The sequence below is a fragment of the Cariama cristata genome, unplaced genomic scaffold, assembly GCF_000690535.1.
Source record: "Cariama cristata isolate BGI_N322 unplaced genomic scaffold, ASM69053v1 scaffold6471, whole genome shotgun sequence".
Taxonomy (NCBI): domain Eukaryota; kingdom Metazoa; phylum Chordata; class Aves; order Cariamiformes; family Cariamidae; genus Cariama; species Cariama cristata.
In genome coordinates this window covers 28,659-48,110 of record NW_009598576.1, presented here as the reverse complement: position 1 = coordinate 48,110, position 19,452 = coordinate 28,659, and the positions used below count along the sequence as shown (strand labels likewise).

The window sequence follows — 19,452 nt, the reverse complement described above, 5'->3', positions numbered from 1 at the left end:
AGATTCCTGTATTATTTCTGCTGCTTTGGGACATTTGGTGATGTAGAACTACTGCTCAAGCCACTGAAGATTTTTGTTTTGTGAGAGTAATATTAGGATGCTATGTATAAAGATGCTAGGATGCCATATGCAAAGATTGTTGTGTCTGATACTGGGGAGTTTCAGTCCCTAGCAGAACAAGATATGGAATTTCATTCCTTGTGTTTAAATATCATAATTTTTATTACAACAGAAAACCAGACGGCTTTGAGGGTTGTTTCATTCTGCTAGCTGTGACTTGAAATTAAATTCATATATTTATAACAAATTCTCCATTAGGTTGCAGAAGCTATCCTGCGAGAGACAGCGTCTTCATCCAAAAAAGAAGAAAGATCACAGAGAGATAATAATAAGAGCCACAGCATCTCTCATATGGGGCTGAAGACATCTTTGGAAAAACACTTCTTGAGAGATGTGAATAGCAAAGTATGCATTCCTATTGTTAGTAGTCACTTTTTCACAGTTTCAAATATTTATTTAAGAGAACGTTCTTTAGAATCAAAATTTGTGCAAATGAAAGTGTCAGTACAAGCATGGTCATGTTTTCTTGTGGTGGGCTTGTGCTGTCATTCAGCATAAATTTGCTTGTAGTTTTTCTTCCGGTTTTACAGTAGCAGGAGACAAAACTTTTTTTCTTCTTCTAGACCTAATTGAATTGCCTGTTGTTTGTGAGTATGCTCTGAATTCATTGTACCTGCTGCTTCACAGATTGGTTTTACAGGGAACTGCCATGCCTTGCCTCATCAAACCATAAATCCAGTATTTCGCCATTTGAGGTTTTACTTGCCAAAAAGCACTAGTGCTCTTCTGCCTGGTAAAGTCAGTGGGAAAAATCACTTAACTTTTTACAAGTTGTGACAAGTTAACTTTATATGTCAAGTGAGATGCTTGTCTCTGACTGGTATTTCTATGACTGCTCCTCCAATGCCAGCTTACCACTTTTCTCACTGTTTAGAATATACAGATATCCAAGTACTTCGTTGTGCTTTTCTTTCTCTTGGCTCTGTATTTCTTACTTCTTATTATGAGTATCTTGATTATTGCAAGTCCCCTTCCTTTCTTTTGCTTACATTTGGATGAAATCTGTGCTTTGTTCAAGTGAAGAGTCTCTCCTAAATTCCTTCTACCTACTGGAAACTAATCTCCAGATTGCATTGTCTAAAGCAAAACGTAGCTCAGATTAGCCAACACACCGCTCGCTCTGCCTGTTTAGGGACTGAAATCAAATATAAAACATGCCAGATGAGAAAGGAGGCAACTATTCCACTCCAGTGATCATGACAGTATGTGTATTGAAAGTCACCAGACAGTGGCTTTAGTGAATCCTGCATGGTGCCAGGTATGAAAAGAGATAATGATAAGACCAACTCTAAACTGAACATGCTTAAAAGGGCAGAATCAGTCATGTGTGGAATAGTAGCTTCAAGGAGGATGCAGATGTTATATGTCTGCCTTCAAGACTGACTATATTTCTAAGCAATATGTGTTGTTTATCAATCAGAAGGTGGAGGATTTAACTGCAGGAAACTGTTTTATTTGTTCTAAACTGATGCCGGATCTCCCCAGTCCCTTCTACAGCTAGGATCTCTCCATTCCTGTGTGCTGTGGTGGACAGAATCACTAGCCAGACAAGTCATATTCTATATACTATCTGCACTTAAAGAGCCCATTAAAGTCAAAAAGCTATCTTTGGTAGCTTACCCTGGAAATTTTCAAGGTATGAAAGAGTTTGTTTCATCTGAACATCTCAAGCACTCTTGCAAAATGGGTTAAAACCAGAAATATTTATTCTACATAGAGACTTGCTAAGACCCATTGAGTTCATTTTCCTCCTGTGGCACATGGCCATGTGCAAAAAAACCTGTGGCTTCAGCAACAGCTCTGAGAAGGGGGAAGTTGAGGACAGCAGACTTTTGGGCTTGCCTTTATCTGAGCTTCACCATCCAGCCTTGGATCTAATCCAACTGGAATCCAACACAAGCATGAGCTAGACTGGTGGGCATAGTGCCCAGATGTCCTGAGTGAACTCTGAAATGTTTGAGAGAGACACATGTTCTTTATCTGATCTGATAGCAGAAGGCAGTCCTGCAGTGAAAAGAGTGGCTGCTGATTATTTTAATCTAAAATTGAAGGCCTAGGTAAATGCAACATTAAACAGAAACCCCAAATCTTTGTCACAGTGATAGATCTGAACATGGTGACTTGTGTTTCCTTTGCATTACAGCTCTTTTACTAGCAGGTGGATGCTTTCCCTCAAAGATTTTGTGAATCTGGACAATTCTAAATTTTAGATAAAACAAAGTCTTATGCTGTTTCTGTCCAGAACTGAGAAGCTGTGCATGGGAACAGATAAAAGTGAATGGGAACACACCAAAGTGAATGGGATAACCTTGAGCAACAGAAGCAGAGATGCATGCCACAGGGATGTGTGTACCTGTATAACATATTTAAGTTAAAGATAGCCAGGACTGGTGAGCTTCATCAGCTGTAATCATGAAGGCAAAACATTTAACATCTGACATATCTATCAAGGCTAATAGAATTTGAGGATATGTACTGAAACAATTGGGGAGCAAGTCTGAATAATGATCAGTACACGTTAAATACATGAATTTTTGGAAGAAAAGTATCTGAGATGTTCTACATCTCTGAAAGAGACATATTCTGGTTGCCTATAATACTTTTAATGATGATTTCTGTTTGTACTGTAGCATGACCTAGTTGGTGAGGAACTGTCCCCTTCAAGCTGTGCTTTAGTGAGACAAGATAAATGTCCATTTTAACTGGATATCATTAGTGATTCTTTCAGAACATGGCTTGAAAGATGTACAGACTGGCCAAAATGGTTAATGTTTATTAATTATTGATATTTATTAATATGAATTGTCTCCAAACAAGCTGATTTCTAAATGCATCACATTATACATTTAGCAGGAACGAGTTGCCAGTTTCCTGCCAAACGTGCAACTATTGATAGATGTTAGTGATCTCTATGAGAAAAGATAACATTCATTTGCATGGCAGGGAGTTCTACTGAGAAGTATACTGATAATATTTTTTAATGTTTTTTGTTGCAAAAGTTTCAACCAAGGTCAAATGTACTTACCTCCAATCTTAGATGGATTTTGCCGACTAATCTTGCAAGGGATTTTGATGACCTTTGAGCATGTTATTTCCTTGTTTATGAATGTTTTTCCTGACCATTTACTAACTCTGAAGGAGGGAAGTATGAGTTCTGGGAATATGCAGACAGACTTTTGTAGCATTTGAATTTTCACTGCTTTATCCATGAATATTTGTTGCTTTTTCTCAGCTTTTTGATCTGTTAGTGGGAAAGCAAACTCTACACAACACTAACTGTGATATTTGAAGGTTATAAGAGATTTTTATTTATGGGAATTGACAAATGAGAGATTTCCAGGACAATTTGATTTCTGTCAGAATGACAAAGAACTGTAGGTATTAACATCTGGGAGGAAAAAGCTCATTAGAAAATTTAAAGGATTACTGTTGAGCATGAGGATCAAAGAGAACATCATATTTTTAAAGTTTCTCTGGTCTAGGTGGGCCCTGAGTAACAACACCTCCTCCTGCTCTCCACTGCCTGCTTGATAGCATAGATCTGCAGGACTGGAAGAACCTCGAGAGGTTATCTGGTCCCTCCTTTTGCCAAGAGCAGGATCAGTGTCACTGACGGTTATTTAATCTGTGCTTCACTAGCTCCCATGAGAAAGATCCAAAGTGAGCTGGCACCTTCTGCTGCCTACCTGTTCTTTTAGTTATAAAGTTTTACTTCATAACTAAAATACATCTCTTTTGTTGTCACCAGCTAATCAGCTGATTATTTTTTGTTCTGGTTTCAGTGGAGATGGGAAACAGTAGATCTACCTTATGCATGTTGGGAGGCTGTTTCTTCCTCTGACTCTGCAACCCCTTTGTATCAAGGGTCTGCGTTTACTAATGATCCACATGTTTCCAATGAAGAAAAGTAAAAAGATTTATTGAGATAATTAGATTACTTTGTTTATGAAAGTGATGGAATTGAAAGAATCATTATCAAGAACCTCATCATGTGTGATTGACCCAAATACTTAGTCCTTGAGCCTCTTAAAAAATGTAGAGCTAAATTGCAGTGGTTGCCTGGGTTACAGTGATTGCTATGATTTATGAAACAATCTCTTAGAATGACATACATCTATAAGAAAACAGAGACCACATGTAATTCACTAAACCTGTCTTGATTCCTCTGACATTATTGCTTTAAAAATAGGTACACTGATATATAGTTTAAAAATGTATAAGCTATGTGATGCATAAAAAATGAAATCAGCAGCTTTTACAATGGCATATGTAGCAAGCTGGAGTACCTTTACTAACACTGTTCTGCATGGAGGATCCCTCAACTGAGTTGGTTGTTCTCTAGACAGATGGTGAATAAAACTCACTATGTTCATAGAAATACCTCTTCCTTCTCTCTGGCTTCATCTTGCTCCTTCACTTTTGTAGTCCAATACTTCCTACTTCATGAGCTCGTTAGTTTAAGTTAAAAAGAATGAGCATGTGCCTCTTCTCATCATATTTTTATGGCCTATACAGGTGTCTGTCCCTTGCATCAGTAAAAGCTGACTTCTAAGCAGCCTTTTCAAAGGTGGCTTTTAGATAGCTCATGAGGCCTCCTTTTCTACAATAGCCTTTCTAGGCAGCTTTGTGTTAAAATTCTTGCCGTAAAGTACTTTCTATTTACAAGTCTTGTGTAGGTAGTTCTTTAAAAGCTTGAATTGCAACATTCTTTCTATAATACACCACAGCAAAAAAAAATAAATGCTGGCACATGTTAGTGTCTGGCCGAAGCTGATGAATATTTGAGCTGCTGTGGCCCTGTTGGCACTTTCTGATGATGCTGAGCTAGCTGGCTCAAACTAACCAGGCAGAAAAAAGCCATTCATTTTTGCCTGACTCTACTTGCTCAGCCAGGTCAATCCTCCCCTGTGGCTGCTGGTGCCATGTAAAGGAGGGGCTGGAAACGCGTGGCTGGGGTCAGAGGAAGAGGAGTGGGACTCCAGCAGTCTTGGCTGAGATTGGCTTGAGCTGCTGTGAAACTGCACCAATGACTTTTCAAGTTCTCTTAAATCACTTGGTAGTTTCAGTCTTGACATCTTTAGCAACAAAATGATGGCTTAGGAGCTCTTTCCTTCTATCAGTCTGCAACTTCTGAGATAATATCTGTTCATCAAAAGTAGTTTTAAAAGTCTTTAGTACTATATCAGTTGTCTCAAGCTGAAGTCCCAGGCATGTTTTGACAATTTGCCTACTCACTTGTATTTGGAATCATGATTATATTTGGAAAACTCAGGCATATTCACAGAATCTTCCTGCAGAAAACATCTCCAAATTTAGCAATGCAACCCACATTCCTTTAGAAATGAATTCTATTAATTTCTGTACCTTTTAGCATCCTTCTCTGAAAGAGCTAATCGGTTGCCTGATCTCCTGCTCAGAACTGTTTTATGCTTGGGGGAAAAGATTTAGCCTTTTAAAATTCTACAACTTTCTGGTGTTGCAATAGGATTTCTTTCTTGGTTCCTTCCTTGTAAGCACATCCATTAAATTGTAATATCATTTATTAATGTAAATAAGAGATCACCATCCATAACAACAGCAGATCCCCTAAATTTTGTTGATCAATTGCAGAAAATTTTACAGCTGTCAAAAAACAGCCATAGTGAGTGTTGTCAGAGAAGGAATTGTGCAGTTTTCCTGTGTTTGTTCTTTGCTAGTCCCATGTCCCTTGGACAATAGCTCATGGACTTGGGCAAATGAAGCTGATGACAAATATATTCTTTCCCTGGACTGCTTACACTCACCTTCCCAAGCAGCCACTCTCCAGCGTACAAGACATTTCAAAGTCAGAGTACCTGGTACCATTTCCATGGGTTTTTTGAGTGCTTCTTTGTGTCTGATCATAGTGGGCTCACTCCTAGTCATTCACCAGCTCAATGCATTAGAGATTCTTCTGCTGTCAGTTCTGACACAGACATCATGCCTTGCCATTTCTGGGATGCCTTCAGCAGCGCGGGCAGTGAGACTATGCCTTTGTCTCATATTGCCAGGTGTTTCTATGTTAGGTTCAGCACCTTCAAAGTTTTCACTAGGCAAGAGTGCAGCCTCAGTTTTCCTGTCACACCAACGTAATGTTTTCTTCGTAGCTACCAACCCCTGGCAGTCATTGTGTAAATCCCATATAACTCATGGTGATCATGTAGGAATATTGTATGTTTCCTCTGTGCTCTGATATAAAGTCTTCAAGAAAAATTGGGGAAGCGCTTTTGAGTAACTGTGATCTTTCTAGTCTAAATATCTGCTCCAGTTTGTTTGAAACTGTTCACATCTCATTTCTGTTCTGTGGCTCACATCTGTCTTAGGGTCCTACCAGGCTTATGTCAGCCTTGATTGATGGAAAAGTAGGAGGGCAAAATGTAAAAAAGGTGGACATCTAGCAAATAAAAGTGAACTGTCACACAATGTATTTTACTGGAGTCAGCTCAGCTGTGGTATCCCAGAGAGAGATATGGTTGGGAATGAGGGATGAGAGCCTGAGAGCAGCTGTTGGCCTCATACTGTGCAACTTGGATTACTCTTGACTTGCATCATTGTCCAAGCAAAGAGAAATGTGGGAAGCAAAGTAAGACCCGAAATAGAGAATTATGTATAACTTGTGTGTGTCTGTGTTTGTGTGTATGCTCACATACACAAATAAACATTTTCCTGAAAGTTTTAAACACTTGATGATGCACCTGTTGTAGAAGAATTTTTAATGTGATTTGAAGATGTTTATATCAAGTTAATACAAACGTATTCAAACCTTTTAGGCAATAAAAAGCTCTGTGCAAAGGGCTGATCCTTTGAGATCCATCACAAAGGAACATCAAGGAAAGAAACCATCTAACTGCTCCCTTGGCAGAAGCACAACACCAACTGGCAGGAGGACACCTCATCAGGGAAGACTGACGCCTTTCGAACCAGAAAAAGTAAGTCAGTAGCAAAGTCTATTTAGACTGCCTTTATTTTCTTTTTACAGTATTGTTCAGAAGCAGGATTGGGATCCTGATCCCCATATAGCTGCTGCTTGGTATTCTTTCCCTGGTATGGCAGGGTTTTTGCCAGAAATTATCTTAGAGACTGTTTGTCCATTGAGCTATTCAGGCACCTGCAGGCCAGAGCATGGATGAGTGCTTTGAAACCTGCCCTCCTTGCCCTCAGGAGAAGTTCAGAGGTGATCCTATGCACCAAATATCATGGCATCACACGGGTCAGCAGCTCCCTGGGGGCCAGGGGCTGGGAGCATCAGGGGCTCCCCATGGAATCTGGCAGGGCAGGTCCCGTTCCACAGCCCCAGCCAGGGAGGAGCACAGGCTGGGGATGGAAGTAAGGGTCAGGCCAGAATCCCAATCGTCAAAGCCCATAGTGATGAGACAGGTCTGGGGTCACAACAGGAGGTCAGCCCATGGGTCAGAGTTCGGATTTGGATCAATGAGGTGCATGGCCAGGCACAGGCATGGCTGCAATGCAACCCAACATGGATCAAGAATGAGAGCTGCTGAAATGCAGCTCCCAGGAGAAGGGATGGGATGGGGAGCTGGCAAATGGACCTGTCTGAGGCTTCTTCCAGCCCTTCCACCCACAGCTCTTTCTCCACAGCAGTCTGAACCAAGATTAGATACCTGTACCATATCAGCGCACATACAGCTAAACTCCTAGGAAGGGGAAGTGCACTCTGGCCATGTCACTGATAGCTCCCATGTTACAGTGAAGCATGACTGTATGTCAAAGCGTCTCCATTTTGCTTCAGACCTCTCTTACTGGGAGAAGAACAGATGATAGGAAATCACCTGGAGCTGTCTCGCATCTGAGTGGCGGTTTTAAGGAGCCTAACTCATCTCCTTATGTAAAAGGTAAGATTTGTGGGAACTTTCAGCCCACTTACAGTGGTCTACAAATAACTTGGAGATACTGGTCCCTAACACTTGGCTCATCGTCACTAAAACTCTCCTATGATTCTTTGAACAATTATGAAATTTATATTTTACAAGAGAGGGAGAGCAGATTGTGCTTACTTACTCACTGAGTTTGTTGTCCTGGAAGCCCAGAAGGTGGGAGAACAGATGTGGTCTGCACTTCACTTTGGTCCAGGACAGAACACCTCCAGGAGGATGGACAAACTGTTAGCAAATGTTATCAGTATGAGAAGCAATGTGTTCCAAGAATCTAAGAGCTAGCATCTTCAAAAAACCTTCTGAGATAGGTATGGAAACATGTGATTAAGCAATTTTCATATGTTTTCAATGACCCCTTTTACTTTGCTTTTTCTTATAGACAGGTCTTTGGCCATTTCAGATAGCTCAGAAGACATGCCCCTGTCACATAACCACAACAATGACACTTGCACCTTTGCACTCTGCAGTAACAATGAAGAAACAGAGGTATTTCACCATATAACTCTATAAAATAATTCAGTGAGTCTGTGATCTTAGTTTTCATATACAGACTGCTAACTCCCATTCAGCTGGGAACAATACTCTCCTGGCTTTATTTTGTTGCCTCTACTCATGATAAGTACCCTCTTTAAAACAATATTGCAATGGCTTACCAATAATGTAGTTGATTTCTTTATCAAGATATTCCTGCACAACTGTTGGACATTAATAGATTTATGTTGCTAGTTAACATTTTAATTTTGGCTCAGGAAGAAGAGACTCTCAATATGAAAAAGACTGAAAAATTGCTAAAACCTCAGAATAAAGTGGCTTTTGTGACCACACACAGGAGAAGTGGCATAACTGCATATGACAACAAAGTATCTATGAGCAATTGTCCTGCTTTTCTGGATGCTGAAACAAAGGTTTGACCAACTCATGATTCTGGCTCTCATATGATCAGCAACTGTCTTCTTTCCATTTGTGAACTGAAATAAAACGCACCAAGAAAAATAAAATCTTCCATTCCCATTTTCTGGGCTATGCAGCAGACACAGAGCTTTAGGGATGGATCTGGCAACTTCAAGCACGGTGTTTACAGCTTTTTACTGGAGCATATCATTGCCCTGTGAGGAGTACTCCCTGTTCCTTTGGATCCCACAATTCAAAATACACCACATCTTCAAACTGTAATTAACATTAGTAACTGTTCTGGATGCTATGTGCCAGATGTCAATTAACTTAAGGCTCCTTTATGCTGCCAGACAGTGCAAAGAGCACTCGTCGTAACAGTAAATTGGGAGTGTAACATCTTGGATAGCTCTCAGTTATGTAGTTAGCATTACCTATAGCTAAGAACTATGTAATTTGCTTTGGAAGAGTGGATGTACCTAATACAGATACCTTTCTTTGCAAATCAGTAACCCAATATTGAGAGAGAGTTCTGTTCTTTGTTCTTGTGTTTATTATCTCCATTTCCTATGGTGTAGTTTTGCCAGAATGCACTCTTGTCACCTCATTTTTCGACTTTCTCTATGCTATCTTTTGCTTTGCAAACTGAAGTTAGCTGGAGTTAATGCACAACATTTCTAGTTCTGACTAAAAGATCAAAATTCAATACAAATGCCAGGCAATACTAGAAAGAAGGGCAGCTTTCCTCTGTGTGTGTGAAAGAAAATATTGATTTTGCACAGTTGATTAAAATTAATGAAAATATTTTAAAAACATTTCTGTTTATATACCACTGACTGTGATGTTTTCATAATATAGCCTCCAAAATCAGTATTATCTAGAAGGTCAATGTTACATCAAGAAAGAAGAAAAAGTGAGGAAGAGGTGCGGGAAAAAATAGAGTATCGTGATGGAAAGGTGAGATAAAATAGGATGCAAAAATACTTGAAGCTATCACCAATAGGACTACAGTATAGATGGGAATCACTGCTTCAAGTAGCCATAGACAATTATGTCTCCAATTAAGTGTCTGTTTCTTAAAGGAGAGCTGAAGGGTAAAGTTCACACCATGAATGGCAGGAAACATATATAGCTGACGGGCTGGAAATCAACTAACCAAATTATTTTTTTATCTCCCACATGAATTTGCTCTGTGACTTTCACCAAGTCCTTTTCATTTCAGCAACCTCAGCTGGGAGGAATGATATGTTTACCATTAGAAGTGAAAATGTGCTAGTGGGGCGGTGATGGTGTTTTGTAGTGCAAGATTCAAGGCTATTCTTTTCTTTCCTTGGAAGTGAATCTAATGGTAGTGAGCTGTGCCAGCTGGACACCACTTGTGGGAGAAGTCTTTCATTGTACACAGCTGGCTACACCTGGGGTAACACCAGTGGAGTTGGGCTCAAAGCAGCCTGTTCAGTTTGCTCAAGCCACTTGTCAAAATCCCCAGTGATTCCCCAGCTGCATCTAGAGATCGCTTCCAGCTGCCCCTGGTCCTGAGGCCCACAGCTCAGCTCAGGCAGCTGGTTTCATCTCTTTCCTTGGAAGTCCCTGTCTTCCAGGAGCAGATGAGCAGTTTTTTTTTTCCCATTGTGTCCCTGCACTCCTTGACACAAATCTGGATAATTTGTTCCCGAGTGGCCAAGCCACCTTACCTGCAGAGCACCTCAGGAATGATCTTGAAAGGGTCATTCTGTAGATGAGTCTATGCATTGGAAATTCTGTGCATTGCTGTTGGGAAAGGTTGTCAGCAAGGTGACCAAGTGAGCTGGTGCTAGTTCCACTGCTGATAGAGATCTCTTTCCAACACTCACTGCTTATCTAGGCCAGATCAGAACTCAGCCCCAGATGTCTCTTCAATTACACTGCTCCAAGCAGGCTTATGCTGTTAAAACATTCCATTGATATTGACTGAGTTGTCAGTTCTGGGTAAGGTTTTTGGCTGGATAAAATTAGGACAGTAATTTAGTTTCTGTGTCTGTTCAGTTCTGGGCTTCTCTTCTCACCCCGCCAGTACAGGTGTTGATTAATGAAACAGTGAGCAGTCACAGAAATGGCTTTTGCAATGTAACAGCTGTTCAGGGAATACTGGTTTGAGATGCCAATTCCTTTACGGCTAATGCTGAGATGGGCTCTGTGAAAGCTTCTACCAATTACAGTTCCCTCCTGTAGAAGTAGCAAATACAACATCTGTTGTTTTGGTCCTCAAAAGAAAAATAATTGTAAAAAAAATTCACTCTGACATTTTTACCACTGGATTTTATTCATAAAATTGAATGGTGAGCTGGACTTCCTTGTGCAACTAGAGAGAGAGGTCAAAATGGGGCCTGACTCCTCTAGAAAGAGATATTAACTCTCATTTAAACTATGTGGACTTCTTGTAGCAATGCCTTTTGTCATAAGTAGGTGTAAGAACATCTTTCCATTACTGACTAGTAATGTTTAAATAAAAAAATTTCTAAAACCTAAAATCTTGCCCTCAGTAATCATTACAGTGCCTGTTTGGGGAAATACTGCATTTCTCTTCCCCAGGCATATTTATTCCTTTTTTTTTCTTTTTTTTTTGGTTGGGAGGTATTTCCTTTTTGTGGAGTCTGATAAAATTGGAACCATATGTCAGAGCTATAGTGCGTCGTCTGGTTGTCTTCTTCTTTGGACTTCACCAAATGAATTGTTTTATGGGATTTGATATATGCTGAACAGAACCAGGTGCCATAGTAATTCCAGGAAAATTAATTAACCAGAGGCTATGCTAGGTATGAAATCTTCTTTGACCAAAGTTTTGTTTGCAGAAGAGAACACTGGTGACTTTATTGCCCCCTGTTGCTAAGAAGTCTTGAGCGATTTTGCAGATCTCTGCATGCAGCCACACTTAATTCTGTAGTACTGAATGTCCATACAGGGTTACATTACTTGGAATAAAATGGTTGTTAACATATGTCAGCAGTCTGTGTTAATACATCAAGTTCAACCATTTTGGTTCACACAATCCAGAATCGAGGTCTCTTGAGTGACTTGCGTGGAAGGTGTACCGGCACATATGAAATGAGTACAGACAGTAACTCACTGAAGTTGGTAAGGAAAAACCTGAATGGCTTCCGTATTGCCACAGGCCCGTGTGCCTTACCTTGCTTAACAGAAAAACCAGGTGGTGGGGTGGGAACTTGGGCCGAGTGCTAGAACTAAGTTCATTTTGTGAAAAGAAAATTACTTTTGGCCTCTTTTACACACAAATGAGGCATAAATAATGTACCTGTGCTGCAGAGAGAGCTTTTGAAATAGCATGACTTACTTCAAGCTCCAATTTGGAAGGCAGTGCAATGTTACGTGTTTCCTTTGACTTCATTTACGTTAGATGCTCTATGTGTTTGAAGGTAGAAGAGGTGCTTACTGATGGACGTCGAATCATCACTTTCCGCAATGGTACTAAAAAAGAGATCAGTGCTGATAAAAGGATGACAACAATTAACTTTTTCAATGGAGATGTAAAGAAGATCATGCCAGATCAGAGAGTGGTGTGTATCATATTTTTTTTCTTTAAGGAAAATAAAATGATTAAGAGATTTTCCAACAAGGTCCTATCATTTATCTTAATATATTAATTCTGGGAGAAAATTATGAGGAAGGGTGTTGGTTTAACAACCCTGAGTGGTGAAACTGTTTCACCCACAAGGACAAAAAAGGAAAGAGATGAAGGTAATAGTCAAGGAACAAATGGGTAGTTGACCAAGCAGATTAAAGGATACTGAAAGAAGGCGAAGGGCAGGGGCAGCCATCTGAAGCAAGGACTGTTTTATATATATTTGTAGGGTAGGTAGCACAGGGGGTTCTTCCCTCTTGCCATTATGTAAATATAAATAGTTAATGTGAGCTAGAGTGGAAATAAGTGAGGCCTTGGCAGCAGTGAGACTATTTTAAATTTGTAGTGCATGGATGGGAGCCAAAGCAAAGAGATGGGAAGATGACTTTCATGCGTGCACTGTTCTCTTGTATGCTACAGAGATGAAAGTAGCATTGTCTAGACACAGACATGAGGAGAAGGGTGAATGAGAGGAAGGAACAGCCGTGCAAACATAGCTACTTTTATGGATGGTAGATATAGAAAATGACCTTGAAATTACTTTTTTAGGATGGCTTATTTTTAAGCACATTGTTATGGTTGAATCTGCTTATGCGAATATTGTGAACATGCTGCAAACACTTGACTCTCCTTCCAGATTTATTATTATGCAGATGCACAGACAACCCACACTACTTATCCAGATGGCCTGGAGGTGCTGCAGTTCCCTAATAATCAGATAGGTATGCAAGAGCTCATAAATGTGAACTATATGTGCAGGAAGGTTTCTATTATGAAAGTGTCATCTGATTCTGACTCCAGCAGATTGGCTATTTTCTTCTCATTTCACATTGTTTTTGTGCTTCACATCCAGTATGTTCCATCACCTTACTGCTCAGTTTTCACCTACAAAGAGGAGATAATAATGGGATGTAAATACGTATCTTCTAATTTTGATTATCTGCTTATTTGAATCTTTAATTTCTTTACCAATACACTGGATATCATTTCCATCCTCACTACAATGTACAAAAAATATCTGATCTAATTCTGTATAAAACCGCATGAAAGAATACTAGACAGACTTTCTACATCTTCTTTTCCACAGAAAAACATTATCCTGATGGTACACGAGAAATTGTGTTCCCAGATCACACAGTGAAATGTCTCTATCGTGATGGATTCAAGGAAACTTTTTTCCCAGATGGTACAGTAGTAAAAGTAGAAAAGTAAGTCTCGTGTTAATGAAAGGAACCAGGCATTGGACACAAGTACAATGATACTGATATTTAAAACTGCGGCTGGATTCTGCATGGCTGGGAAATTTCCAGATGAAAGGAGAAAACATTTGTAAAATAGCAAGGGTTTTGCCACAATAAGGCACTGAAAATTGTTCACTTCCCCCTTGGATGACAGGTTACCATTTATCACTGGCAAAGTGACTGTGAAATACTCCTCATTTAGTTCCATGTAACTTTATAGTGGCCAGGGTTGCTGGGAGATCACCAGTGGTCTGTGTTACGAATGTGGGTACCAAAGGAATCAGGATGAGGACTCTTGAGCTCTATTTCTAGCTTTTTGTCTCCCTTTCTGATCTCGGGCAAGGCATTTCATGTATTCTCTCTCTATTCCTCCATGTAAAATAAGGAAAAATAATAGGACTTTCTTACAGATGCCTCTTCTGGGCTTAGGGAGGATCCTGTTGTAAAATAGATTTCCTGCTTGCAAAAGGCCTTGAGATCCGTGCACGAAGAAGTCATGTCAAATGCAGACTTCACCATCCATTAACTATTATACTACGTACTGAAGTACCTTTGTATTGAAATCTTATTGTGAGCACAGAACCGTAATGCCATCCCATGTAAATTCTGAGGTGAATTATCTGAACCTATGTGAGAAAGTTTCCCCTTGACATTAATGTGACACATTGAAAGTGGAAAATAGACAGCTCAGTGAGACAGGTTAATAATAGACAGTGCGTTCTCATCACTTCATTCATTGCTATTTCTTCCAGGAATGGAGATAAAGTAGTGGTATTCAGTAACGGCCAAAGAGAGATTCACACTGTGCAATTCAAGAGGCGGGAGTACCCAGATGGCACAGTAAAAACTGTGTACTGCAATGGCGGACAGGAAACCAAGTACTCCACCGGACGAGTTCGAATCAAAGATGAGGAGGGTAATATCATCCTAGATAAGAAGTGATTTCTCCCTCTCAAAGGGCTGCACTGCAAGTAAGTAGGTCAACCCGTTTTCTTGGCAGGTCAGAACTGTTAGGAAGATTTAAGCTTTGTTAAAATGAATGGATGGATGTGTAGGGCTGAAATTTACTTTGGCTCAGTGACTGGTGCTTAGTTTGGAATAACCTTACCTGAATGTCTCTTGAACACATAGACTTGAAGGAGATGCAGCCATGCCCTCTTTGTGTATGTAACATTAAAATAAGTGCCCATAGTACTTCTCATCAAAGTGTTTGTTTCACGGTACTGATCACACTTCCCTTGTTTTTCTGCTGGTTAGTTACAGAAGTGACTACAATTAAGGAGCATGGCATGAGAACCTCTAATCTACAAAGCTGTTTGAATTTCAGTTCAGTGCTGCTTTATGCTGACCAAAACAAATCTATGTGGTTTTGTTTTTTTTTTTCCCTCAGTTAACCATCATGAAAAATGTGGAAGTGATTAATGTTTTCTGTTTGGTTGGGTTCTTTGGAGTAGAAGATCCCAGCATGTATCAGACCTTATCATGAGCTGTACATTAGACCAAAACCCGAGCAGGAGTTGAATGAACAGTCATAGCTCTGAATGTACCTTCCAACCTAAATTATTCAATAATTATGTGATGGTAATCTAAGAACTCTGTCTCATGCATTTGAAGACAAAATATAATGTTTATTCTGTCCTAATCATTATTCCGGATGAAACAGCCATTTTTTCTTCCTCCAGCAATCTTTCCTCAGACCTTCTCTGTATTGCTTTGTTTTTGAATTAACCTTTCCCAATACTACCTTTATTCTTCCAGTAATGCAGAAGTACTTCTGGACAGTGAATCTCTTTAAGGCTCTTTGGATGGCACTTGATATCTGGGGGGATTAATCATTTATCAGATGCTGCTTTCAACTGCCTTTCCCATAGTCTGCCTGTCCATCATCTGTCTTGAATTTTGCCAAAGCACTCAAGTATTTCCCCTGTAGAGCGCAGCTCATTACCTGCCCATTGACCAAGAAGACCAATTATCTCCCTATGCCCTTCAAATTCCTGTGGCAGCAAACACACTTTCATAGCATGCTGTTTTAGCCTTTTCTCACACCTATGTGCAAAATAATTGCAAGATTACGGAATTGTTCTGTTTTCTCTTCAGTTTCTAGTGAGTCAGGCTATCGACAAGTCACCATTCAAATTACAGAGCATCTTTGGAAGAAATAGATTGAATAGAGCAAGAAACGTTGCTCATATTGATCATACACATTCTTCAGTTTATGAATTCAGTTATGATGCTGTGAACATCCATGCAGTTTGACGTCGGTTTGTGTGATAATAAAATTGCATTGTCTTTCCTTTACTCCTGTATAACAAAGGGACAATTTATAAACCTGTGCTTTTCACTATTGAAATATTTAATATATTTTATGTGTTTTGTAAAAGGAAACTCTGATTAAAAGAAATCCAAGATATCATTCTTTTCCATGTGTTTCACTAAGAATTTCAGTGCAGAGCTGCCTTATGCTGACCAAAAGAAATCTATGTTGATTTTTTTCCTCAATTAAGCATCATGAAAAAATTGAATGTGACTAATGTTTCCAATTTGGCTGTGAAATTAGATGTGATACTGATGTTTTCTAAAGGACCACTGTTTTTATTCCCAGGAATTCCTTTTAACAAAAGGTCCCTGTTTTTCAGTTAACATGCCCACATTCTCTTTGTTTCTATAGTCATACAGAAAGCAGGCTTTGTTTGCAGCTTTTAGCCTGAAATCGCTGTTTGCCATTCACCAACCTGTGTATATAATCCCTTCTAATTGTAAATTAAATAAGGAACAATTTTGTTTGTATGCTGCTTGCTCCTTCCTTCATTAAGCACTCTCAACTGTACTTGCAGGAAGCATTTTGACCCTGGAATAATTCGACCTATGGTCCTGCATAGGTGTAACAGGAGGGGATATGTCCAAGTCAGTCCCTATGCACGCAGAGATGCACATGTGCAAGCATCTTGCTGATATATGCATACACCGTGCTGATGCATACATTCACCTGGTTAGCACCTGCTTACCGGGAGGCTGTAACGGTACCTAAGTATGGGCCAGGTTCTACTTTCTGGCAAATCAACAGCAAACTTTCCACTGGTGAAATTAAAGGGTGAGACTACTGAGGATTTCACAGTACTTTTGCCAACCCACGTCTGGCTGCTGTTTTTACCAAGACATGTTTTTCAAGTGGTATTTTATAGTGTAATAGCAAAGGGATTATTCAAATAAGGGGCACAAATTTAGTTTGAAAAGGAGGAGACAGAAAAACACCTACATAAATGAGAAGCTCTATCAGGTATGTTATAAGTAGGAGTCCTTCACAGACCAGTTATGACACATGCCACGTTATTTTTCACAGGCTGATTCTCACACCCTATCTCCTCCACCTACCACTTGCATTAATTAACCAGAAGCAGTAATGTCTCTACCAGTTCATAGTTGTAGGAGCACAAATAATCCAAATTAAGCATGACTGCATATGTACTTAATCTGTAGCAATTCAAATACCTACTTTACTATGTTTTTTGTACTAGAGGGTTTATAGCGAAAAAATTTTTATGAATCCTTCAGGGAGATGCAACAGAGTTGGGAAGCCCCACCTCTCATCTTTCCACAGGTTTTCTGGCATTAGCAGAAACATGCTACAGCCAGTATTTGGCCTCAGTTTTGATTCAAATTTAGAATATGCTGTGACTTCTCAATGGTTACTTCCATTCAGACAGCAGGGGCAGCAAAGATCATAGAATCACAGAATCGTAGAATCATTATGGTTGGAAGAGACCTCAAAGATCGTCAAGTCCAACCGTATACCTGATGCCACCATATCTTTCATGGTAATTGCTAAATTACAATTTTTAAATGGGTATTGTTTAAGATATGTCTCTTTCTAATACAACTTCTGTGTTCATCTAACCTTCTTCCAGATGAAGTTGTCATTTATGATATGTCTATATAACCTAAGATCATCAAGTTACACAGATGTTAAATAGCCTACCCTTTTCTTTATGTTCTGGTTTTTTTGATCATAACTGTTTGCTCACTAATTTATTTATTTCCTTTATGATGCTCTTTGTATCTGTCCCATCCCTGGAAGCCTGAAATGCAGCTTCATTGAAAGAAAAAACAAGGACAAAACCTCCCACGTGGGGGATAGGCCTCCGGTCTTTATCAGAGAGGAAAGAGGGGCATGTGGTTAACTCGTAGCTCAGAAGTCAGGTGTAGGTAAACAGTGGCTGAGTTGGGCAGATTTGTGTGGAGAATGCCAGCTCCTGGGAGTTGTTTATTTTTAGCTTCAGTTTTTGCTTGGGAGGTTTTTTTTATTTTTTTTTTTATTTTTTGTAACCACAAAGCAGTCATAGAGCTCTTCAACAAGCAGTGTTGTGGAGTCTTAACCATTGTCCGTTAACAATGCAGAGAGCAAAACCAGCAGTGTCTCAGCGGGGGCTTGGTGGGAGGAAGGTTTTAGAGAAGGGTCCAGGAGGTATTTCGGGGAGTCTGGGAAGCAGGGCAGTGCTATTAGAAGTGTATGGCTACTTTACCATAGGAGTGTAGTGTGTAGGTTAAAAATAGCCCTGAGCTGTCTTATATCCTGTAGTGAGGGAATTATTACCTAAAAATGAAGGGATTTGAAGCAAGCTTTCGTCTAGGAATGAGGGTCCTATTGGAAAGGGACTTAAGGCCTCATTAATGAGCTGAGATTGTGGCCAAAATTTGAATTTCTGTATATGATGACCTTCTATATTCCAAAGTGATATGTACTTCTATATTCCAATATTAATATGTATATTAATATATTTAGTGATGTTTTACAGTCAGACTCGCAGTACTGTCCCATCTCAGGTTGCAGCTAGTGCTGGAATGGAGCCAGATCTAAACTGCACTGTGATTATTTCTCTGAATCCCCTTAGAGATCAGAGATTCCCCCCCCTGTACAGACTGCAATTGAATTCTCCTTAGTGAGAGCTTTCCTCAGGTGAGGTATTTATAGGGAACAGGAGAGAAACCTGATAAGTAGGTACTGAAGTGCGGTCATGATGTAATAGGACTTACATAAAATACCACAAAGGGGAAAGTAGCCTTGCTGTGTCTCTTGCAGGCAGTGCTCCTTTTCAGACCCCAGGAAGCTGGGGGCTTGCTGCTGAGCTTGCACACAAACCTAACGTTTGTGGTGGTCCCAGGAAATGTTTTTTATCTTTGCTGCAGCTTTCTTGCCTGGGAGTTCTTTCTCCTGTCTGCTTATTAAACAGCACGATGTCACATGCTAAAAATATTTTTAAAAAAGAAAACAAACAAACAACTCTACAAAACTAAACAAGTTTTGCAGTAGGTGGTTCAAATCCTTGGGCAAACATTATTAAATTAAGAAAAAAATGATGCAATTGAAAGTAGCCATGCTAAGCATTTGGATGAGCCGACATCTAGACTGCAGTTAGCTTTGTCTTTTCTACACTGCTCAACATTGCTACTAGCAGTGTTTTGGTGAAAGGCACTGTTGTGCGTGAATCCAATGTGTGGTAAACTGTACCGTCACAGTCTCTGTTAGGTAATCACAAATTAAGCTGTTAGTAATGTCTGAGCAATGAAGCCTTCTTTGGTGGTTTGTTCATGTCAGCTTTTATTCATGGAACATCTTTCATACCTCTGGCATTCAGGGTGTATTTACAAGAAATTGGCTCATCAAGCCTAG

At 39.8% G+C, this 19,452-nt stretch overlaps 1 protein-coding gene across 1 annotated transcript in view; it reads left to right on the top strand.

Moving 5' to 3' along the window:
• The window catches only part of LOC104156990 (centromere protein J-like), a 37,159-nt gene extending 22,433 nt beyond the window's left edge, over positions 1 to 14,726 (top strand). The window contains exons 10-17 of the mRNA XM_009709340.1: positions 7,889 to 7,991; positions 8,413 to 8,519; positions 8,783 to 8,938; positions 9,783 to 9,881; positions 12,338 to 12,478; positions 13,181 to 13,265; positions 13,631 to 13,751; positions 14,537 to 14,726. Coding sequence (XP_009707642.1) covers positions 7,889 to 7,991; positions 8,413 to 8,519; positions 8,783 to 8,938; positions 9,783 to 9,881; positions 12,338 to 12,478; positions 13,181 to 13,265; positions 13,631 to 13,751; positions 14,537 to 14,726 — 1,002 coding nt within the window. The remainder of the gene's footprint in view (positions 1 to 7,888; positions 7,992 to 8,412; positions 8,520 to 8,782; positions 8,939 to 9,782; positions 9,882 to 12,337; positions 12,479 to 13,180; positions 13,266 to 13,630; positions 13,752 to 14,536) is intronic.
• Positions 14,727 to 19,452: the final 4,726 nt, after the last annotated feature.